This window comes from Phocoena sinus, chromosome 3 (genome assembly GCF_008692025.1).
Source record: "Phocoena sinus isolate mPhoSin1 chromosome 3, mPhoSin1.pri, whole genome shotgun sequence".
Lineage (NCBI taxonomy): Eukaryota > Metazoa > Chordata > Mammalia > Artiodactyla > Phocoenidae > Phocoena > Phocoena sinus.
The window spans coordinates 114354282-114379896 of NC_045765.1; the positions used below are offsets into that span (position 1 = coordinate 114354282).

Here is a 25615-nt window from a genome sequence, read left to right on the forward strand (position 1 = left end):
GAAATACATTCATTTTAAACTAGCTTTGCTGCCACAAAAATGATGGATTTAAGGATTTGTTTAGTTATGCTTCCAAATCTCAAAACAAAGATTAAAAAAAAGTCCTTTAGATCAACAATATTAAAATCAAGTCAGATGTATCTGGAAATTGCCAGATTTCTAGTGCTCCAAGTCTAAAGTTTTTCACTATAAAACGTGCTCTTAAAGGGCCTTTAATGTGATGCAGTACCCAGTATTTAACTCTGTCTGTAGGATGGGCTGGAACTCATGTTTGCCACCCGCTCTCCATGACTTTGGGGAAATGATTAACCTCTCCAAGGTGGTTTACTTTTCTATAAAATAAGAATATTAGTCGGGTCCACCACATATCTTTGCTACAAGGCTTGAATGAGAGTGAATGGCATTCTTTTAGCACAGTTCTGACACATTCTGGCACTTAATAAAAGTTAGTTGTTAAAAATCACAACCTCTTATTAAGTGAAGTTTTTTCCCTCCAGTAACGCTCTTTATGTAAATTTCAGAGTATTTAAATGATTGGATTTCAGGAAAATAGGATTGTTTCATTTTGTGTTTGTATACATAATTTTTTAAAAATTTATTTATTTATTTTTGTATGTGTTGGGTCTTCATTTCTGTGCGAGGGTTTTCTTCAGTTGTGGTGAGCGGGGGCCACTCCTCATCGTGGTGCGCGGGCCTCTCACTGTGGCAGCCTCTCCCGTTGCGGAGCACAGGCTCCAGACGCACAGGCTCAGCAGTTGTGGCTCACGGGCTTAGTTGCTCTGCAGCATGTGGGATCCTCCCAGACCAGGGCTCGAACCCGCATCCCCCGTATTGTCAGGCAGACTCCCAACCACTGCGCCACCAGGGAAGCCCTATATAATCTTTAATAATAAAATTTAGCCCAGAAGAGATTATTTTTCTTTTTAAAAACCTCAATCTAAAAAGGTTTAAGAATGAAGGATAATGACTTTCTCTTTTTACACTTGAGTTTAGTCATGTTATACTTGCCTTTGATCTGTAGTAGTGTCTTCTTTTTTAATCTTTATTATTTATTTATTTTTATTTTTGGCTGCAATGGGTCTTTGTTGTTGCGTGCGGGCTTTCTCTTGTGGAGAGTGGGGGCTACTCTTCCTTGTGATGTGCGGGCTTCTCACTGCTGTGGATTCTCTTGTTGCGGAGCATGGGCTCTAGGTGCGCGGGCTTCAGTAGTTGTGGCACGTGGGCTCAGCAGTTGTGGCTCGCAGGCTCTAGAGCACAGGCTCAGTAGTTGTGGCGCATGGGCTTAGTTGCTCTGCGGCATGTGGGATCTTCCTGGACCAGGACTCAAACTCATGTCCCCTGCATTGGCAGGCGGATTCTTAACCACTCTGCCACCAGGGAAGTCCCTAAGAAAGTTAATTTAGTAATAGATTAAAAAAAACAATCCCCGATAAACTTGCTATTCTGTCAGTCTCTTCCTTGCGGGTCCATTTTGTCTAGAATACTGTATTATTTTTATGTGATTGTAATCAACTATGCTTTTGTAGACCAAGTTTTTGGCAGCAATCTTCAAATATTAATTTACATTTTATCCTTTAAATCATGATTACTCTTAGCAAATGAAAATTTTAAATGTTTCATTCATACCTTGTTTTGGTAGCTAATATTCTAGAGTCTTTTGAGTTGGTTTAAGAGGAATACTTTTTGCGGGGGGCGCAGCATGTGGGATCTTAATCCCCTGCCCCCGCCCCCCACCAGGGATTGAACCTGCGCCTCCTGCAGTGGTAGCCCACTGGACCGCCAGGGAAGTCCCAGGAATGCTTTTATATTAATACTTTTTGAGCTTCTATAGTATATTAAATGTTTTTGAATGTTTTACTTGGTTACAAAGCTGGGAGCTTGTCTACAGAAGAGCAAAAACAGTTACTAACTAACATTCTTTTAACTAGCATCCTCATTACGCTTCTTTCACCCACTATTGACCATTTGTTTCATGTTTTTAGTTTTGTCTAAATCTTAATCTTCACTACAATTGTTAGATCTGACTATAGAACATAATGTTGTATTTCCTTAGTTTGCTTTTGCATATTGACTTTGATAGAGTTAGAAAGATTTGCCACACTAACAAATAAGCGTCCTTCAATGCAGAGCTACTGTTTTATTTTATGATCCTTTTCTAAGTATAACATCTTTTTTAGATAAGCTCCTGATGGTTCTGTCTTGAAATTCAGTCTTTTCTTTCCTCCTTTTTGTAAGTTGGCTGGAAGTTCTGTGGTATTGCTTTCATAAATCGTTCACAAATTTTTCTTGCTTTCTCCTTTTATTTAGACATTTACATTTACTAACAGATGGGCTGAATTTATATGTTCTATATCTAGGTTTTGATTTTTTAAAATTAAAAAATCAATGTAATTAAAAAATACATATTTGTATGTATATAAATTTATATATACAAATCAGGGCCCCAATCATATGTATATCAAGTTTTAAAGTTCTTAGCACCAAGATTTCAGATTACGGTAAAAGAGTAACTTCCTCTCATTATCATATCTTCGAAATTCATGAAAGTATGTTTAACTATGTATAACTGTTACAATATATGTTTGTCCTGTCTTTTTTGTGTTTATCTCATATTTCCATTAGATTTTCAGTTTCTTGTCTACTAATACTTTTGTTGTGTTAAAATAGATTTGATGAAGGTCACCTTCGAGAAAAGTAACTTATATATTTTCAATTTATTTTCTCCTGCCTTTCCATTTATACATTTTTTTTTAAATTAAAATTGAGGTTTTTGACAGATACAGCTGTTCGGCTCTGCAATTTTTATTGTGGGTAAATACAAAGCAGGTAACTTTTAAGACAAGGTAATCTTTACCAGCTTTATTTGTACCTCCTTTAAGAACTAGTAGATCAGTAGTTGACATAGCTCATAAGTTTTTTTTTTTTTTTAACTTTTTCTCATGGAAATTTTCAAGAATACACAAATCAGGATGCTCTCCACAATGCATTTGATCAGTATGTCTCTTAAGTTTCTTTTAATTTACATTAGTTTCCACTTTTTTCTTTAAACTCTATTCTGTATATGTATTGAAGAAACTGAGTTATTCTAAGTTTGGCCGGCCGCATACTTTAAACATCGTTTCACATGTTTGTCTAATAGGTAGATTTGGATCCAATTTTCTTGTTGCATTACATCAAACTACATACAATATCTGCTTGTCTTACTTTTAGTAAGATTGATAAGTCTGGGTATGCAGGCCTATCACAGAGGAGTGCATTTTAAAAAAACATAAATCAACAAAGCATTATTAAATATTTTATACCTTGGAAAAAAAACAGAAGTGAGTGCATATATTTACCGAAATATTCCTGCAGCAATGCTCATGGCAGCCCAAATGCCCATCAGCAGTAGATTGGTAAATAAACTGTATATGTGTATTGTTGAATACTACATAGCAATAAAAGGGAACAAATTAAATGATAGATGCAGCACCGCTTATGTTTCTCACAGAAATAATGTTGAGTGAAAAGAGTTGATGCAATAGAGAGCATACTATATGATTTCAGATATAAGAAGTTAAAAATGGGCAAAATTAATTTCTCATTTAAACATATTGTAAGGCCAGTGAAACAATGCTACCTATTAAAAAGTGCTTCTTTCTCCCATTGATTGAAATAGCTCTGTAATCATATACGCAATTTCTATAGGCATTAGGGTATATTTATCTTGCTCCATCGGTCTGTCTATTTATATGCCTGTATCGCATAGAAGTTTTATATATGCTTGTATCATAGAAGTTTTATGGCATGCTTTAATATCTTAGAGGGTTTGAACTTTTCTCCAATCATTGCTCTGCCTTTTTAGGATTTTTCTAGCTATTCTTATTTATTCTTTCAAATTCACTTTATAATCAACTTGTCTTGCTTCAGGAAACAATAATCCTGGAGATGTTTTCATTAGGATTGCATTAAATTAACAGATTATCTTAGAGGAAACTGCTACCTTAATGATGCAGAATCTTCCTTTCCAAGAATGTGGTTTGTCTTCCCTGTTGTTCACTTTGCTTCCTTCAGGCATGCTGTTTTATAGTTTTCCTTATATAAGTTTTATATTGTTTATTGTTAAATTTAAGTCTATTTTTATCTTTGCCATTGTTAGTGGGGTTGTCTTTTCTATTTTTACTTCATTTTTTTCCATTTATTATTTCTCCTTACTGATTATTATTATATATATGAGGGCTTGATTTCTGTATGTAATTTTATGTCCTACCATTTTACTACATTTTCTTATTGTTTGGAATAATTTTTCCATTGATTCTTTTGGGTTTTTCAATTAAACTTATTATTTGCGAATTGAGGTTGAGATAGTCTCCCCTCGCCCCAAGCCATGCACATCCCCAAATGTTATACCTCTAATTGCTTTCTCTTGTCTAAATGCATTAGCAAGTACCTATCTAATGTTATTTATTAGTTAAGTTCTTATTTTTCTTGACTTTAGTGAAAAAGTCTTTAGAGTTTTCCCCATTAAGGTGCTGGCTTTTTTTTTTTTTTAACAGCTGTATACATGAGAGATACAGTTTACATACTGTAACATTTACCGGTTACAGCTGTACAATTCCGTGGTTTTTTTTAGTAAATTTATAGGGCTGTGCAGCCATCACTACAATGTAGTTGTAAACATTTCTATCATTCTGAAAAGTTCCCTTGTGTCCTTTTACAATGACTTTTGTGTTGGGAGGTATATGAGGATATATTTGTATCTATGTGTGTTTATATCCTATACCTTATATTTATTTTTATAATTTAAGGAGTTATTCATTTTTAAAAATTGAAGTATAGTGGATTTACAATATTAGTTTAAGGCGTACAACATAGTGATTCAATGTTTTTATAGATTATACGCCATTTAAAGTTATAAAATAATGGTTATATTTCCCTGTGCTGAACAATATATCCTTGTAAGCTTATTTTATACATAGTAGTTTGTACTTCTTAATCCCCTACCTTTGTCTTGCCCCTCTCTGTTTCTCTCTCCCCACTGGTAATGAACAGTTTGTTCTCTATATCTGTGAGTTTGTTTTGTTATGTTCATTTATTATTTTTTTTTTCCATTTATTTGTTTTGTTTTTTAGATTCCACATAAAAGTAATAACATACAGTGTTTGACTTCTTTCACTAAGCATAATACTTTCTAGGTCTATCCATGTTCTTTTTCTTTTATTCTTTAAAAGAAAAAATTTCATTCTTTTTTTAATGGCTGAGTAGTATTTCATTGTGTATATATTAACACGTGTTCTTTATCCATTCATCTGTTGATGGACACTTAGTTTACTTCTGTATCTTAGCTATTGTAAATGGTGCTGCTCTGAACAGTGGGGTGCATGAATCTTTTTGAATTACTGTTTTTGTTTTCTTTGGATATATACCCAGGAGTGGAATTGCTGGATCATATGTTACTCCTATTTTTATTTTTAAATTATTTTTAATTATTATTATTATTTTTTGGCTGTGCCATGAGGCGTGTGGGATCCTAGTTCCCCGGCCAGGGATTGAACCAGGCCCACGGCAGTGAAAATGCCAAGTCCTAACCAGTGGACCACTAGGGAATTCCCTATTTTTTGTTTTTTTGAGAAACTTCCATACTGTTTTCCACATTGGCTGTACCAATTTACATTCCCACCAACAGTGTTCAAGGGTTCCCTTTTTTCCACACCCTCTCCAACATTTGTTATTTGTGGTTTTTTTTGATGATAACCATTCTGACATGTGAGGTAATATCTCATTGTGGTTTTGACTTGCATTTCCCTGATGATTAACGATGTGGAGCATGTTTTCATGTGCCTGTTGGCCATCTGTATATCTTCTTTGGGAAAATGACTATTCAGGTCCTCCGCCTGTGTTTTAATTGGTTGTTTTTTTTTGATGTTGAGTTGTATGAGCTGTTTATATATTTTGGATATTAACCCCTTATCAGTCATATCATTTGCAAATGTTTTCTCCCATTCAGTAGGTTGTCTTTGAATTTTGTTGATGGTTTCCTTTGCAGTGAAAAACTTTTCAGTTTAATTAGGTCCCATTTATTTATTTTTGCTTTTGTTTCCTTTGCCCTAGTAGACAGATGCAAGAAAATATTTCTACGGTTTATGTCAAAGAGTATTCTGTCTATGTTTTCTTCTAGGACTTTTATGGTTTGCGGTCTTAAATTTAGGTCTTTAATCCATTTGGAGTTTATTTTTGTAAATGGTGTGAGAAAAATGTTCTAATTTCATTCTTTTACATGTAGTTGTTCAGTTTTCCCAGCACTACTTATTGAAGAGACTGTCTTTTGTCCATTGTATATTCTTATCTCCTTTGTCATAGACTAATTGACCATAGGTGCATGTGCATTAATTCTTATTTCATTGCTTGTTTTTAATACAAGTGAGTGTTTAAGTTTTCTTTCTGACATACATTTAGATTAGCAGGCTTAAGTTGTAGTCTGTCTTGGCATAGTGAAAAAGAAGTCTCCTTACAATAAAATGCTGCGCTATTACAATAAAAAGTTTTTTCTCAGTACAGGAAGATAGCCTTTCACGTTCTGAAACATTTTGTCCCATGTTTTCTGTTAAAGAGGATGGCATTCCCTGTGGATATGCTGGATAATTGCAGTCATGAGGAAATGGAAAATTCTGCTGAAGATTATATGTCAGATCTCAGGTGTGGGGACCCTGAAAATCCTGAATGTTTTTCTCTTCTCAATATTACGGTAAGGCATCCTGCAGTGATTTATCGATCTTTTCAGTTGAGTTTATCCATGAAATCAGTATCCTTTTATTATCTTTTAAAGTGTTAACTAAACACTTTTGAAAATTTTATCAGAAGACTTTTCAGTAAAATGGATAAATATTGATTAGTTAGTACAGCAGCGTGATCCAGTTTTAAAAAGACTAACTTTACAGGCAGTTGCTTATTATTTGTATTGTGCCTTTAAAATTATATGTAAGTAGTTTACTAGTTTTGCTAAGACTGATTACCATATTTGAGCTAACCCAATTAAGTCTACTTTAGATTTGGAAATTGTTATTTTAGAAATTTTTTTAATAAAAAAAGTCAGCAAAACACTACATTACACATTTTTGTGTCACAAATCTTCCTTTTCCCAAAATATTAAAATAAAATTTCTAATTAGTAAACTGAGATATATTTTGATAGATCATTAGACATGAAATTATTAGAATTCTAGTGTGAATTTGATGATAGGCAAATTCTCTAACCTCTTTAGGCCTCAGGTTTTTCTTCTGGAAGATGATGTTTATTCAAAGAATTCTTTAAAGTTTCTTCCAACATCAATACTTTGTAATTCTCTGAATGGCAATATTGTGAGTAAGTAGGGAATTAGCGTTGGATTAATGAAAGCAGAAAAAATTTAAAGTACTGCATATATCTTACTGGAAAAATGAATTTACCCTAGTGGTTTTTACTAGAAAATGGAATTTTTTTCTCCCTCAAGTGGTCTAAATAACAGATGATAAAGTTTAACAACTTTATGGATCATATCATGCTTTTGTTTTTATTCATATGCGTAGCTAGAGCGCAATAATATTTATTGAAATAGACTTTCATTTTTTTGCCTAAGTTAATAAGATTCCTGCAAAAGCGAAGTCTATCTGATTTGCTCTTTTTTTTAAGACTAGAAATATCTCCTATGAAATGAAATTATATAATTAGCGTTAACGTACGTTTGACATTTTGATAGAAGCATGGTGTTTTTGTGTGATGTTTTCTTACCAACTCTTCACTAATCTTTAATAAATTGTCGTTTCAGATTCCTATTAGCCTGTCAAATGTAGGCTATGTACCTCTCTATGGTGGAGATCAGACCCAGAAAGTTCTTGCTCTTTTTGCACCTGAGGACTCACTCACAGGTCTCTGTTTTGTTTAATATTTGTAAATTGAGGAATTTTTTTCAAACAATTAGAAATTTATTGAAAGATAGCTACATGAAGGAATTTTTTTTTTTTTTTTTTTTTTTTGCGTTACGCGGGCCTCTCACCGTTGCGGAGCACAGGCTCCGGATGCGCAGGCTCAGCCACTCCACGGCATGTGGGATCCTCCCAGACCGGGGCACGAACCCGTGTCCCCCGCATCGGCAGGCAGACTCTCAACCACTGCGCCACCAGGGAAGCCCGACATGAAGGAATTTTTAAAAAGAAAACTTATTTCAAACTGTAAATTCATGAAAATAAAATTCTCAGTTGCTTATAATTAAATGTTTAGTGAGTGAAATCCAATAAAAATGGTATAAATGGGGCTGCCACATTGTATTGTAAACTATGGGTATATTTAAGGGTATCCTTGAAAACCTTACCAAATAGTAATATCGTGTACTTTAAGACTTAAATGTTAACAATCATTTATTTTCTTTTAGCTGTGGCACTTTACCTTGCTGATCAGTGGTGGGCTATTGATGATATTGTGAAAACATCTGTCCCTTCTAGAGAGGGACTTAAGCAGGTAACAAGATCCTGTAGTTTTAAAAGTGTTTAGGAGGCCATTTCACAATATGTTTCCCATAAACAGTGATAGTTTTTGAAGTTATTGAGCTTTTCTCCATTTTAGTATACCAGGTTATATTAAACCCTTAGAGTTGCATTGTTAACGGTGAAACTGGCACTTAGATTGGGCTTCCTTGATTTTATGTGAAAGTGTCTGAGAATTGGGGGAGGAAAAATGAGTACCTGTGGTTTAGTTAAGCTGTAGTTACCCATATCAACTTTAGCTTCTGAGTTTTCTTTTTGGGTGGGAAAAAGCTTATTATCTCTGTGTGGTTGCTTAAGTTCTCTGTCTCTAGGAGAGACTGACCAGTAAACTTGCTTATCAGTAGGGCCATTTTGGGTGGTCTATTCAGTGTTCCAAACAGTGTAGTGGAAAGGAGGTCCTCAGCAGCATGCTGTAAAACTGGGTCCTTTATTCTGTCTTAGTCACCATTTTATCAGTTACTTAAAAGAAGACATAGTTGGCATACTTATCAATTCTGCATGCCACAGTGCTGAATGGGAGAACTAATCCATAAAGGCAGAATTAAGAAACAAAGAGGAAGATCTAACATGATGAAAATAAATTAGTGAGAAAGGTAAAGTAGTATCTGTGGGTTCAAAAATTTAACTCTACTGTATACCATGAAGACCATACTAAAACAGCAGCACATATGAAAAAGATTGGGCTTTAGTTAATTAGAAGTAAAATCAAAGAAAGCAAAAAAGCTAATAAAAGCCTTAAGTTTATACAGAAAAGCCCCATTATCTTATCAATATCTTCGATGTTTATACCTGTAATATCTGCATGCCCAACATGAAGAGAAAAAAAAAGGTTAGGGATCTGAAGCAATTTGAAAGGAGAAGACTGAAATGGCAAGAGTACCCCAAATCATATTAGATAAGTCTTTTCCTCTGTTTAGCTTTGGTAGGAAATTTAAGAGAATATCATGGCTGTCTTCAACTATTTGTAGACTATGTGATCCAGAATATCAAAGTATAGTCTTTGGGAAAGAGATTTCAGCTCAGTATCAGAAAGAATTTCATTCTGGTCAGAGCTGTTCAAGGAAAGGCGTGGGATCCCCTGTAAGCTGGAGAGCTTTGTCATTTCATGTGGTGTTCGGTATTGGAAATTCCTTACCGGGGAGGTTTTTGAGAGTAGTGTGTGTATGCCTCATGCTTTTTCTCTCCTCTCGCCTAATTAGAGGACATTCTTGTTTTTCTTTAAGGAGACTTGGGGTGGGGTGGGGGGGATAGATTTCATGGATAGACTCTTGTTTTCAGCAGTGACAGATGTCTATGGGGAAAACCCCACTGTTCAATGTCAGGCAATTGGTGAGGGTGTCCCTGTGACCGTGCAGACCTGCCTGTAGGAAGTGAGGTTGTTTCCATTCTGTGATTGCCCCAAGTTTTGTTTTCATCAGACTGCCCTGGTGCCCCTGTCATTGCCCATCTGGTCTGGCAGAGGGTTATGTGTGTAGGGGGAAACAGGTATTCCTTATAGTTAGACAACAAAGACATGACTGTTAAATGACCGTTTTACCTAGAAAAGATGAGAGAGATTCCTTTCCCAAGAGCATAATTATGGCTTTGCTCATCAAATGAGATAATCATTGTTTTTAAAGTCTTCAGGGCATAACACGAAGCTTTTTTCACTTTCTTTTCCTTCTTTCTTTTTTTTTTTTTAATGTGTAGGCTGGAATGGGGGGAAAAGAAGCACTAGAAATGGTGGGGGGCAGCAGTTAGAGTGGGGGAGACCTGGGATCTGGGCAGCTGGAAGCAGAAAGAGAGCACTGACTGCTAACGTGGAGATGCTGGGGATTGCTATATTGGAAACCTGTTTTGCCTGTTTTAGAATTTTGCTGAGAGGCATTATTTCATGCATAACTTGTGTCCATAGAAATGGATTGTTATTGGTATGAATGACTGGTCTCATCTTTGTGATAATAAAATGGTTTACAAATCATTCTGAATGTATTCAAAGTGCCTTGAATGTCAGTACAAGGTATGGAAGCAGGGAGCAAGGTAAACTGCATCTCTGAGTTGATGCTAACTGTTGTGCCTGGTGTCTCATCTCTTTGTAGGTGAGAACTCTTGGGGAGAGAGTGGTTCTGTATGTTCTGAATCGAATTATTTATAGAAAGCAGGAAATGGAGAGAAATGAGATCCCATTCCTGTGTCATAGCAGTACTGATTATGCTAAGATTCTGTGGAAGAAAGGAGAGGCCATTGGGTTTTATTCAGTTAAGCCTACAGGTGAGTCTTTAAAAGTTATTTAAAATATATATTATGTAAACCCACTTTTTGGACCCCAACTGTATCAATGTCCCTTTTAAATTAGTATCTAGAGTACGAATTGAGATGATTTTACTCAGTATTTCTTGGGAGTACTTTGATTCTATGTAAGTGAGGATTGGTTAGGAAAGTCTTTTGAAAAAAAAGTAAACATTTAACAGAGTGGAAAATTTGTCCACGTATGTGGACAGAGAGTTGTATGTTGAGCCTTGTCTTCTTTCCCTCTTGTTTCCTTCCCTTTATTTAAAGGTCTTTGTTTTACTTTGATTCCTGCTGCTATCACTACTACTGGCTCGTTTTAAATCCCGTCTACCTGTGGACCAAATGCGTAGGCTTTTTCTTCTAGTGTAGCTGATTCAGCCTGATATAGTAAAGCAGCTAAAGCAAAGTACTTTAATATATTTAGAGAATCCAAACAGCTTTGAAATAGTCAATCTTGTAAAGTTTTTATTTCTGATCCTAAGACCCAACTATACCCTTTTCCTGAAAGACTAGTGCAGCTTCATCTTGCTTTACCTGTTTTCCTGTTCATTCAGTTCCCTAGAGCTACTGGAGCCAGAAAAATCAAACCTGCTTACTCCATGTACACATATACCCCACACCTTACAACCACTACACAACAAAGGCAGCCTTGTTCTGTGCCTTGGCCAAAAGACCTTTCACAGAGAGTACTCACATTATTTTTGTCTTTTTAATATTTCACACTTGCCAAATTTAGCTCTTGTGGTCAGATGCAGTCTAAAGATAATACCAAATTTCCCGCTAATTTGAAGGACAGTTGTGACTAATACCTTAATAGAATAATTAGTACACATTTATGATGAGAACATCAGTCATGATGAGTATGATGAGTACATATAGTCAGTAAAAGGAAGGTCACTTTTTCTCAATAAAAAACTATGATCAGTTTTAAATGTTTTTGCTGTTTAGTAAATACTTTAACTCTCCCTTAATACGCTGTTTTATTCTTGTATAAATTTGAAGTAGAACCAATCATTTACACAACTTCAGAAAGATATCATCATACAGAGGCAGAATAATAATGTTTGTTAAATGGAAGCTTAGTGCTGCATTGCATAAAAGGCATCACTTTATTGTTTTTAAAATGTTTTCATAAGTTTGAGGCTGGAATATGGTTTAATTACTTTATGCTTTATTTTATACAAGTAATTCCTATGGAATTGGAGGCTTTTTGCTGCTCACGCTGGCTGCAGCGGGGTTTCCTACTTGAAAGTAGCTCATAGACATTTGAAGTACATAAGAGTTTATGCTTTCTCATTTAGAGCATCTGTAGATGAAAGATATACAGTTAAGAAAGGACATAGCATTCCCCCCTCAGTATTTCTGATCAGTATTTGATTCCAGGCATTGGCTCCTCTTTGCTTTCTGTGTTTTGGGGGCTCCTCCACTCCTTTGGGACCTGGCTTCTATTTTTACTTTTTCTGTTAGTCAACTCAGTTTTATATGCTGGAGCTTCCAAGTACTACTTGTCTACCCCTTTTAGCACCTTCCATACTTCTCTACTAATTGCCTTACTTCCTTACTATTTATTTCAGTGTTTTCCTGCTTTAATCTCTGGCTCTCATCTGCCAAAGAACAGTGGCATTAGATGTGCTTATGCTAGCCTTTGGATCAGTAACCATCTAATTCAGTCTGGCAGTGTTTTTTTCTACAAAGTAAACCCAAACATAGAATAATTTGAAAAAAATTGTCCAAAACAAATACTGAAACACTTTGTGATATAAGTATTCCTAATGTACATATCAGGAAAAAACTGTACCAGTAGCAAAAAGATAAAATCTTTATTAAATACATTTGTAGTTGAATAAAAGCCTTATGATATCACTTATTATTTATGATTTTTTTTTTTTTGCGGTACGCGGGCCTCTCACTGTTGTGGCCTCTCCTGTCGTGGAGCACAGGCTCCAGACGCGCAGGCTCAGCGGCCATGGCTCGTGGGCCCAGCCGCTCCGCAGCATGTGGGATCTTCCTGGACCAGGGCACAAACCCATGTCCCCTGCATCGCCAGGCGGACTCTCAACCACTGTGCCACCAGGGAAGCCCTATTTATGATTTTTAAAAATAAAATAGCAAATCAGTATATAGGGATATTAGTTGGAACATAAAAATAGCCTTGATATATAAGAGGGGACTTGGTTTATGAGGTCAAATCCTATTATAGTATAATGAAATTCAAGAAAGTATATAAATTTTTTTTTTGCCCGAAATAAAGAGATTACTATGAGGGATGTATAGTTTGTTTGTTTCTTGGGTTAGGTAGATGTCAGATCATTAAAAATAGTTTTTAACAGTAGGTCATTGTGTAATATCTGGTACATAACTCTAAAGGGAACTTGCAGAATTGAGTAACATCACTATAATAAGATTTTCTGGTCCCTTCTGTGGTTATTAAGCATTTTAATCTATAAAAATAAAAAATAGGAACAGGATTAATGCTGAACCTTGTCACATTCTGGTAGTAATATTTGTTCATGGACTCATAAACTGAAAAAAAAAAAAAGGTAAGCTCCATGTATTTCGTTGAGATGTATTTTCAATAAAACTTTATTTTTTGCTGAATAATTAGTTTTCCCAATGTATAATAGTTTTCCAAATGTATAATCTACTTGTGTTTTGATCCATCATATACTAATATTAATTATAATGATAACTCAGAATTTCTTTTGAATTGATACTTAGAATCTTATGGTCACAAGAAACTTAAATGTATATTTTTATATACAGATACGTTTTGCAGAGAAGAATGATTAGATAATCAATATATAATCCAAGTATAAAAATATATTACATTAGGGTAATAGTCTGTAGTATAAATATAATAGAAATAGAAGGTCAGGGGTGGGGAAGGAACAATGTAAGCTTTTTGAGTGTTAAGAGTGGTTAGTTCAATAGTAAAGGAACAGGTTGTTCAATGGATGATGACAGTTATCAAATCAAATTGATAATAGTTTTTAGGGTGCATTTGATGCATTTAAAAGAGTAGTGATATAGTGTTTTTCTTTAATCAATATTGTTTAATTGAAAAGGGAAACATAGTAAATTTACATAGCAAATCCTGGCAGATACCATGTTAACTAATAGATCATGGTTAACATCACCAGCAATGAGATACATCATGATCAGAGACCCCAATTTATGATGTAGTGAGAAGGACATAACGTCATTTCTGAGGTATTTTTGCCCAAAATGCATAACCTCAATTTTATCATGAGAAAACATTAGACAAAGCCAAATTGAAGGTTATTTTACAAAATAACTGATCAGTAGCCTCCAAAAGTATCAAGATCATGAAAGACAGGGAAAGGTGGAGGAATTATCAAAGATCAGAGTTGGGACATTAAACTAAATACCATATGGAATCTTTGATTGGATTCTGAAAGAGAAAAATTAGTAGAAAAACTGGCAGAGTTTGAATAAGGCCTGTAGTTTAGCTAATAGTATTTTATTAATGTTGATTTTCTGGTTTTGATAACAGTACTCTGGCTATGTAAGATGTTAACATTAGGGGAATCTGGGTGAAGGGTATGTGGGAACTCTTTGTATATTTTTGCAACTTTTCTGTAAGTCTAAAGTTATTTTTATGATAAATAGTTGTTAAAAAGTTAATGTTATAAGATGTTAGAAATTACATTCTTTGTAATTATTGAAACTTAAGATGGAAATTTTAAATGTTACCAAAATGTGTGAATACATGCCATCTATTTCAATATTATTTAATGGTTACATGAGCAAAAAAGTACTCTGAGGAATTTGACTGGGCCAAGAGAAAAAATATTCTAAAAATACCAGGATAAATGGTTCCCCTGGGAAAGGGCCCAGTCATTGTCAGCAATCCCCACCTCGCACACTGATACTTTTTAATGTCTCATTCTTTTTTTTAAAAAATATTTATTTGGCTGAGTCAGGTCTTAGTTGCAGCACATGGGATCTTTGTTGCAGCACACGGGATCTTTGTTGCAGCATGTGGGATCTTTTTTTGTGGTGCACGGGCTTCTCTAGTTGCAGCCTGCAGGCTCTCTCTAGTTGTGGCGTGTGGGCTCAGTAGTTGCGGCACACAGGCTCTCTACTTGTGTGTGGGCTCAGTAGTTGTGGCTTGCAGGCTCTCTAGTTGTGGTGCACGGGCTCAGCAGTTGTGGTGTGCGGGCTCTCTAGTTGTGGTGTGTAGGCCCAGTAGTTGTGGTGCACGGGCTCAGTAGTTGCGGCACTTGGGCTGTCTAATATGGTGCACAGGCTCAGTAGTTGCAGCACATGGGTTCTCTAGTTGTGGTGTGTGGGCTCAGTAGTTGTGGTGTGCGGACTTAGTTGCCCTGTAGTATGTGGGATCTTAGTTCCCCAACTGGGGATCGAACCCGTATCGCCTGCATTGGAAGGCAGATTCTTAACCACTGGACCATCAGGGAAGTCTCTAATGTTTCATTCTTAACTATGAACAAATAGCTTAGTTAGGAAAAGTCACTGATATGAAAGATGGAGATCAAAACCAGAAAAGAATAAAAGCAATTTGGAAGAGACAGACAATGCAAAAACAAACAAAACAACTCAATATTTGTGGAACGTAAGAGTAGTTAGTACATTCATAATGGGAACAAGATATATTAAAAGAATGTCCATAGAGCTCTTAGAAATTAAAAACTCAGTATAAGGGAGATAAAGTTAATGTTGATTAGAAAGGAGAACAATCATAACAGCAACAAACCCTAAATGATGGAAAATAGGAAAGAAAAGATAAAATTAGAGGAGCAGTCTGCATGATAGTTGTTTCAGGAGAGAACAGAGAAACTGGAGGGGAAGAAATCACCAATGAAGTCGTTCAAGAAAAGTCTCAGAATTATAGAACATGTATTTCCAAGTTAAAAAGGCCCATTGAACATCCATCGCAATGAATGAATTAAAATAGGCCCATGCTGAGGTAGATTGTTGCAAAATTTCGGAGCATCTGGGATAGAGAAAAGATTCTGTAATCCTCTACAGAGTGAGAGGGGGAATTTATACAATGGATCAAGAATCATAATGATTAGATTTCTCAAAAGCAGCACCACACTGAACATTAGAAGTGGAACAGTGCCTCTAAGATACTGGGAGAAAGTGATTTCCAATATAATTCTATGCCCAAATAATGAATGAAGTATGAGAGTGACAGAAGGAAATTTCTACATGGTTAATTTAAAAAAAAAATTTTTTTTTTTATCTCTCATGCATCATTTTTCAGGAAGCTAACAGAATTTATGCTCTACTAAAATAAGGAAGTAAGTCAGGAAAGAATGATACCAGATCAGGAAACTAAGGAGAGAAATATCCCCACATCACAGCTGTTTGATAGTTCTGAAGCTGCTCTGTCCAGATTGGTAGCCACTAGCTTTATGTGACTATTTAAATGAAAATTAATTAAAATGAAATAAAATTTAAAATTCAGTTTCTCAGTCATACTAGCCACTGTGTAAGTGTTCAGTAGCCACATGTGGCTAGTGGCTACCACATTGAACAGAGAGATATAGAACATTTCCATCAATGCAGAAAGTTCTTTTGGACAGCACTTTTCTAGAGATTGACTAATCTAGATTGTAGTAAGTCAGAAAGCTCTGGGTCATTGATTCAAGGATATGGAATACCTGATGTGTTTGCATTTACCAAGATAAGTGTTAACAGTCGTGGGAGACTTTGGGGGGTAAGTTAGAGGTAAATACTAAATAATGAGTGATAAACCATTATTAAGGCAAATCAAAAAGCAGTGCAGGAAGAAAGAAACGCAGTGCAGGAAAGGGAAAACAATCATGATATACTACATGGCTCATTTATCAAAAGTGTGTGTGTATGTGTAATGTAAATGCTGAAAATTGACCTAGCCAAAATTATAAATTACTGTATTGGGGTAATAGGGCAGGGCATGTATAGGAAGTATGGTGATGGTGTATTGGGAGTAGGGTATGTACATGTATATAGAAGCTAAATTCTCATCTTCCACACTGGGAAGCCAGTTGATTATGCCTAAAATGGAAAAAGCAAGAAGTAGTAAGTTACTTAGAGTTACGGGGGTAAATACCGAAAAAGACCAAAGTGTGCGTTTCTGGGGGATGGAAAGTGTGTTTGTATGTGTGGATCAGGGAGGCAGTCACAGGATGTTTTTTTCCCCAACAAATCTTAGAGGACTGTTGTATGCTAACAATGTACATGTAAAACTTTGATTAAAAGTAAGAAGTGAACATGATCAGAGAAGGAACTATTCCCAGAGTCTAATCAGTGTCTACCGCAAAACTAGATGAAGTTTATAAATCCTCACAGGGCCTATGTTGATCACGTCCCCCTGTTAAAAGGGCTGTGCTAACTAGAAAACTGCTAAGGAAAAAAATCTCGTACAGGTATGAAAAATAAGAAAACCACTTGTTAATTCAGTGGAAGTTCTATTAACTGTCCTATGTCAAGAAATACAAAAGACATAAATGTGTATAAATCAGATATCACATTTTAGTGTAGACAAGCTGAGAAAAAAGCCAAATGGAGGACACTATCATTAGGTGTTATTTTGGATTTTTTTTTTTTTTTTTTTTTGCGGTACATGGGCCCCTCACTGTTGTGGCCTCTCCCGTTGCCGAGCACAGGCTCCGGACGCGCAGGCTCAGCGGCCATGGCTCATAGGCACAGCCGCTCCATGGCATGTGGGATCCTCCCGGACCAGGACACGAACCCATGTCCCCTGCATCGGCAGGCAGACTCTCGACCACTGCGCCACCAGGGAAGCCCTGGAAATATTATTTGGCCTCAACTGTGAATCACCTTGGTCCAGTTTGAAGACTCATGTTTTGGAAAAGCACAAGAACCATATGGGAGAAGCAGAATCTAATCAACAACTACTTTAAAATCAGTTTTGTTGATTCACTTCTAAAGGGAATTATGATCAATACCAGGAGACATAGTTTTGGTTTTTGTAATTTCCATTTGAAATAATTTATAGTGGAAGCATTCTTTCCTCTCTTCATTTGCTAGTTAGCTTTCCTTATGACTTTCCAACCTTTTTACTGAGAGCTATAGCTATGATCTTACCTCCTCTTTTGGGCAGATCACTCACTTTCTGTTCACTGAAATTCAGATATCTGGCCCTTCTGTTTTAAGTTTACTTAAGGAATAACAAAACTGTGATATAAAATGATAAGTATTGATCATACATATAGCTAAAGGCAAAACATAGTGGAAGTTTGTGTTTGAGAAGGGTTGAGGTTTTATTTTAGGGCCTTGAGACTGTCTAGGCTTAATCCTTTTCTTAAGGTGGTGAGCAAAGGCATGGGGGAGTCCCACTGTACTCTGTGGCTGCCTGAAATGTATCATTGGGAAATGAGGTGGGTACTTTGTTTTCAGGTCAAGGTTTAGCCATCTTAAAAAGCATATACTTCCCAATAAGGTTTCTGTTTATTGGGGAGGTAGGGCTGATTCCATTCTCAGTAGAGACACAAAAATGACTGGTCATGGGGTGAGCCTTCAAAGCACCAAAAGTCTAGTGGATGAGACAGAAAACTAGTTACCTAACCAAAATTCAGTTTGATAAGTACTATATTTGAGGTATCAACAGTAGTAGTCATGGAAGAATGGGGCAGTTAATTTTGCCTGGAGGAAGGTGTCACTGAGAAAGAGATATTTAAAAGTGGCTTTGAAGGATAAGTAGGATGTCAGTAGGCAGAGAAGGGGAAAGAAAAGGAAAATTCTTACTGAACAGATGAATGGAATATAAATGTGAAAAAAGGAACAGAATCATGGAAGTTCAAAGTGTATTTATAACACCACCTTGAGCAAGCTGGTGGGACTAAAAGGATTGTAGGGTGGGGAGAGGTAAAGATGGAGGTCCCCTTGTGAAGGTTCTTAAATGCCATACTAAACATTGGAACTTCATCTTATTGGCACAAAGTGATCAAAGAATTTTATTTAAGGGCATCATGATTAAATATTTTAGGGAGATAATTTTTGTAGCACTTGGTGATGGATAAAGAAATTGTGTTCTGAAGTCAGGGACTTCGATTAAAAGAGCTATTTCAGTCATCCAGGTGAAGGAAGGACCAATCTAGGAAAGAGGCAATAGGGATAAAGAAGGAAACAGATTTGAGGGAGATTTCTGGATGGACACAGTGAGGTGACTTCAGTGCGTGTGTGTGGGAAGGGGAAGGGAGGAACCAGTGATGAATCTTGAGGGTTTTGACTCGGGTGCCTAGGTGGGAAGCTGTTAACTAAAATTGGGAATATACGAGCAGTGGATTTGGTAATACTTGAGTTCGGATTTGATATGTTAAGTTCAGTGTTCCTATGGGACATATAAGTAGAGATACGTAGTTAGAGATGTAAAGTGGACCACATGGGGGAGATGTGGATATTTGTGTGGGCCACAGAAGTTAGTGTAATCTTAAAATGTGAATGAGGTCAGTCAAAACTATTGTATAACATGAGTATGTGTATTTGTCAATATTGGTGTTAGGCTATAAGTTACTGAAAATAGCCTGAGATAAGCAAACATAACTGTGAAAGGAGTCTGCCAGCAAAAGGTACTATCTGCTGAGATGCAAAGTTGATTTCCTGAAAGTTGAAAAGGAAATGTTAATCTACTGGGAGAAAAGAGAAAGCAGAAAGTTAGCTGAGGCTGCTAGCTCTCTACCAAATATTTGTGCTTCCTCTTCTGTATTCTTGTCATTGGCAGCAACTGTCCAATCCGGGATTATGTTTTTCAGTTGCTTTCACAAGTAGGTGGGGCTGTGTGACTAATTCTTCCCATAGTAATGAGAGAAATGATATGTATGACATCAGAGCAGAGTGGTTAAGATGCATTCCTTTTCCTCATCTGTCTGCTAAATGCAAAAGATTCTGAAGAGCTAGGGGATGGAGAAGCCACAAGATAGAAGGAACGTGAGTTCCTGTGTTACTGTGAGGGCCCCCAGTGAACCGTGCTTCCAGTATTTATGTCCTTGTGTAACCTGCTTGAATCTGTTGGCCCTGTGACTTGCTTTAACCAGTAGACTGCAGCACAAGTGACACTGTCCTAAACCTTAAGAAGCCTGGTAGTTTCCACTTTGGTACTCTTAGAGACTAGTCACCATGGAAGAAAGTTCAGGGTGTTTCAGAAAGAACAAGAAGGACGGTTTGGCCAGAGTAGAGGGAGTGAGTGATATGGGGATGGAGAGAGACCGGCACATATCCTGACACGTCCAGTAGGCCAAGGAAAGAGTCTAAATTTCACTCTGTGGGTGATAGGAATCCAGTGGAGGATTTTAAGCATGGGCATGACACAATCTGATTGGCGTTTTAAAAAAGGTAGCTCTGTCGTGTAGAAAACCAGAAAGAGAGGTGGCAGGGTTAGGAGCTACGTTAGTTAAGAGATTATTATTGCAGAAAACCCTGGTGAGAGGTGATGGTGGCTTGGGCAAGGGAGAAGGGGGTAGAAGTCATCATAATTGAGATAAATTATGAAGTTATTGCTGCGGTGTTTCTGATGGATTGTACATGGCCTATGAAGGAAGAGTCAGGGCTGAGATCTCATGTTTTGCTCTGAGCCACTGGTAGAATGGTGATGAGATTTACTGAAAAATCAGTAAACAGGAGGGGAGAAGCAGGTTTGGGGAGTATATGAAAAATCTAATTATAAATGGTTTATTGGAGTCACATGTATAAATTTTGTTGCTTATTTATATTTTTACAGCTTTATTAAGGTTTATTTATATAGCATACAATTCACACATGTAAAGTATACAATTCAATTTTTTTTAGTGTATTCACAGAATTGTACAACTTTCACTGTAACCAATTTTCGATCACTTTCGTCACCACAAAAAAAACCCTGCCCTGTACTCGTTAACAGTCACTCTCCATTCCCTCCCCACCCTCGGTACCTGTCCCTAGGCGACCACTAATCTGCTTATAGATTTCTGTCCCTGTAGATTTGCCTGTTCTGGACATTTCATGTAAATGAAATCATACAATCAGAATAGTTTTTTGTATCTGACTTCTTTTGTTTAGCATACTGTTTTCACGTTTCATCCATTCTTGAATCAGCACTTCATTCCTTTTTATGGCCAAATAGTATTCCCTTGTATGGATATTCTAATATTGTCTTTTATCATTTGATGGACTTTTGAGTTGTTTTTATGATTTTGCCATTATGAATAATGCTGCTATGAAGATTTGTGTAGATGTTTTTATTTCCCGTGGTTATATACCTAAGAGTGGAATTCCAGGTTCATATGGTAACTCTAAATTTAGCCTTTTGAGGAACTGTCAGACTGTTTTCTAAAGCAACCGCACCGTTTTACATTCCCACCAGCGATGTACCAGGACTGCAGTTTCTGCACATCCTTGCCGATACTTTTTTAAATGCTTTCAGAGAATATTTAATGACATGGGAAAATAGACTATTTAAGAAAAAGTAAACATGATATAAAGCAATGATTCTTTTTGTTCAGCAAAAGTATATAGATGCACAGAAAATTGTGAAAAAATAAGCATTTCATTTAAGCATTGCATTGTGAGCCAACACTTATTTTTATCTGTTTTTTTTTTTTTTTTGCGGTACGTGGGCCTCTCACTGTTGTGGCCTCTCCCGTTGCGGAGCACAGGCTCTGGAGGCGCAGGCTCAGCAGCCATGGCTCACGGACCCAGCCGCTCCGCGGCATGTGGGATCTTCCCGGACCGGGTCACGAACCCATGTCCCCTGCATTGGCAGGCAGACTCTCAACCATTGCGCCACCAGGGAAGCCCTATCTATGTTTTTGACTATAGCCAACCTGGTAGGTGTGAAGTGGCATGGCATTGTCATTTTGATTTGCATTTCCTAAATGGCTAAGGATGTTGAGCATCTTTTCATGTGCGTATTTGCTGTTTATATGTCTTTGGGATGTCTATTCAAATCCTTTGCCCATTTTTAAATCGAGTTGGTCTTTTAAAAAAAAATCTTCCCCCCCCCAGCTTTATTGTGGTATAAGTGACATACAAAAACTTGACCATATTTAAAGTTTACAATTTGTTGTATTTTTACTTATTTATACAGCTGTGATACTATCACCACAATCAAGATAATGAACATATCTGTTACCCCCAAAAGTTTCTTTGTGCATATTTGTAACCATCCTTCCTTCCCCCTGTTTGACCCCAAGCAAACAGTTATTTGCTGTCTATTATTATATATTAGCCTGCTTTTTCTGGAATTTTATAAAATGGAATCATACAGTATATACATTTTTTTTTTAGTTTGTGTTCTTTCAGAATAGCTATTTTGAGATCCATCCTACTATAATTCATATATCATCAAATTCACCCTGAAGTGATTCTGAGTATATTCACAGAGTTGTACAGCCATCACTACTGTCTAATTTGAGAACATTTTCATCACCTCAGGAATTTCTGTACCCATTAGCTATCACTCCTCATTTCCTTTACCCTGAAATTCCTGGAAACCACTAATCTCCTTTCTGTCTAGATTATTTATCTTAAAAAATGTTTTGTAATCTTTATTGTGGTAAGAACACTTAACATAAGATCTACTCTCAACAGATTTTTAACTGTAGATTACAACACTGCTGACTATAGGTGTAATGTTATACAGCAGGTCTCTAGAACTGGCCTTACTGAAGCTTTAAACCTATTGATTAACAGCTCCCCAATTCCCCCTCACCCTGCCCTTGGCAACCGTTGTTCTGCTCTCTGCTTCTGTGAGTTTGACTATTTTAAATGCCTCATATAATTGGAATCATGCAGTATTTGTCCTGTGACTGGCTTATTTCACTTAGCATAATGTCCTCAAGGTTGATCCATGTTGTATATTGCAGGATTTACTTTTTGTTTTGAGGCTGAATATTATTCTGTTGTATATATATATACCATATTTTTTTTATCCATCATCCATCAGTGGACATTTAGGTTTTACCACATCTTGACTATTGTGAATAGTGCTGGATTGTTAATATCTCTTTGAGATCCTGATTTCAATTATTTTGGATATATACCCAGAAGTGGGATTTCTGGATCATGTGGTAGTTCTATTTTTAATATTTTGAGGAACCTCTATACTGTTTTTCATAGTGGCTGCACCATTTTGCATTCCCATTAACAGTGTACAAAGGTTCCAGTTTTCCATATCTTTGCCAGCATTTGTTGTCTTCATTGTTTTTGTTTTTGTTTTTTTGATAATAGCAATCCTGACAGGTATGAGGTGATACCTCATTTGATTTGCCATTTCCCTGATGATTAGTGACATTGAACATTTTTTATATACCTGTTGGCCATTTGTATGTCTTTGGAGAAATGTCTGTTAAATCCTTAACCCATTTTTTTTTTTTTTTTTTTTTTTTGCGGTACGCGGGCCTCTCACTATTGTGGCCTCTCCTGTTGCAGAGCACAGGCTCCAGATGCGCAGGCTCAGCGGCCATGGCTCACGGGCCCAGCCACTCCGCAGCATGTGGGATCTTCCCAGACCGGGGCCCAAACCTGTGTCCCCTGCATCGGCAGGCGGACTCTCAACCACTGCGCCACCAGGGAAGCCCTTCAACCCATTTTTAAATTGGGTTTTGTGTTTTTACTATTGAGTTGTAAGCATTTTTCATACATTCTAGATACAAGTCCCTTACCAGATATATAATTTGAAAGTATTTTCTCTCATTTTTTGGGTTGTCTTTTTACTTTCTTGATGGTATCCTTTGAAGCACTAGTTTTGATAAAATCCAATTATCTTCTTTTTACGTGTCACTTTTGCTTTTGGTGGTGTAGGGCTTTTGGTGTTGTAGGTAAGAAGGCTTTTCCTACCCCAAGGTGATGAAGATTTACTTCTGTGTTTTCTTCGAAGATTTTATAGTTTTAGCACTTAAAGTTATGTTTATGATCCATTTGCAGTTAATTTTTGTATATGGTCTGAGGAAAGGGGGAGGGGTCCAACATCATTTTTTTGCATATAGGGATATCCAGTTGTCCCAGCACCATTCATTTAAAAAGACTATTCTGTTCCCATAGAAATGCCTTGGGACTCCTGTTGAAAATCAGTTGACCATAAATAAGAGGTTTTGCTTCTGGAACTTCTGTTCTGTTGGTCTCTGTTTATTCTTGTGCCAATATCACACTGGCTTGATTACTGTATGTAGCTTTGTAAGTTTTAAAATGGGAAGTGTGAGTCTTCCAACTTTGTTCTTCTTTGTTAAGATTGTTTTGGCTGTTTGTGTTTTTTTTGCGTTTCCATATGATTTTTAGGATTACTTTGTCAATTTCTGCAAAAAATCCAGCTGAGATTTTGAACCTGTAGGTCCGTTTGGGGAGTATTGACATTTTAACAGTGTTGTCTTCTGAACCATGAACATGGGATGTCTTTCCATTTATTTAAGTGTTCTTTTTTTTTTTTTTAATTTTATTTGTTTTTGGCTGCATTGAGTCTTTGTTGCTGTGCCTGAGGTTTCTCTAGTTGCGGTGAGTGGGGGCTGCTCTTCGTTGCGGTGCGTGGGCTTCTCATTGTGGTGGCTTCTCTTGTTGTCGGAGCACGGGCTCTAGGCACATGGGCTTCAGTAGTTGTGGTGCACAGGCTCTAGAGCACAGGCTTCAGTAGTTGTGGCGCACGGGCTTAGTTGCTCTGCGGCATGTGGGATCTTCCCGGACCAGGGCTTGAACCTGTGTCCCTTGAATTGGCAGGTGGATTCTTAACCACTGTGCCACCAGGGAAGCCCTATTTAAGTGTTCCTTAATTTCTTTTAAATGTTTGTAGTTTTCAGTATACAAGTTTTGTACTTTTGTTAAATTTATTCCTAAGAATTTTATTATTTGTTGATGCTATTGTAAGTGGAATTGTTTTCTTAGTTTCATTTTCAGATTGCTCATTGCTGGTGTATAGAAATACAATTGATTTTTCTTTTTTGGCTGTCCTGCGTGGCATGTGGGTTCCTAGTTCCCTGACCAGGGATTGAACCTGTGCCCCCTGCAGTGGAAGCCTGGGGTCTTAACCACTGGACTGCCAGGGAGGTCCCCAACTGATTTTTGTATATTGATCTTATATCCTGTAACCTTGCCGAACTTGTAAAAAAAATCAGTTTTGATAATTTTTTAGTGGATTTCTGGGACTTCGCTGGTGATCCAGTAGTTAAGACTTCGTGCTTCCAATGCAGTGGGCCTAGGTTTGATCCCTGGTCAGGGAACTATATCCTGTATGCCTCAACTAAAAGATCCCGCACTTGGCAACAAAGATCCCACGTGCCACAACTAAGACCCAGTGCAGCCAATAAATAAATATTTTTTAAAAAATAATAATTTTTTAGTGGTTTTCTTAAGATGAAAATCTTAAGGTCTATATACAAGATCATGTCATCTGTGAATGTGGTTTTACTTCTTTCTTTCCAATCTGGGTGCCTTTAATTTCCCTTTCTTGCCTAATTGCCCTGGCTAGAACCTCCTTACCATGTTGAGTAGAAGTGGCGAGGATAAACATTTTTATCTTGTTCCTGATCTTAGGGAGAAACATCCAGACTTTCACCATTAAGTGTGATGTTTGTTAGCTGTGGGTTGTTCATAGATCCCTTGTCAGGTTGAGGATGTTGAGTATTTTTATCATGAATGTACTGAATTTTGCTTTGTCTTTGGAGATGATCATGTGTTTTTTGTTGTATTTACATTTATATGAGCTCTTCCATTCATCTTGTAGTAAGTCTCATGTATTACAGAAATAAAAGTTTAGTGGTCATGAGCATTTGGATAAATGGTAGACGGCTTTAGAGTAGGTGAGATTACCCAGAGAGAGCATGTAGAAAAAGAAGGTGGCCAAAAGTGGTCCTCTGAGGAATATAAATATTCAAGCTGCCATATGCAATGCT

The 25615-nt window shown here is 36.8% G+C and overlaps 1 protein-coding gene across 3 annotated transcripts in view; it reads left to right on the forward strand.

Moving 5' to 3' along the window:
- FAM169A (family with sequence similarity 169 member A) overlaps window positions 1-25615 on the forward strand; it is a 64230-nt gene that overhangs the window by 12078 nt on the left and 26537 nt on the right. For all 3 annotated transcript variants that reach the window (XM_032629132.1, XM_032629134.1, XM_032629133.1), the window contains exons 2-5: window positions 6590-6724; window positions 7784-7883; window positions 8387-8472; window positions 10577-10748. In XM_032629132.1, the coding sequence (XP_032485023.1) occupies window positions 6593-6724; window positions 7784-7883; window positions 8387-8472; window positions 10577-10748 (490 nt within the window). In that variant the 5' untranslated portion in view covers window positions 6590-6592. The remainder of the gene's footprint in view (window positions 1-6589; window positions 6725-7783; window positions 7884-8386; window positions 8473-10576; window positions 10749-25615) is intronic.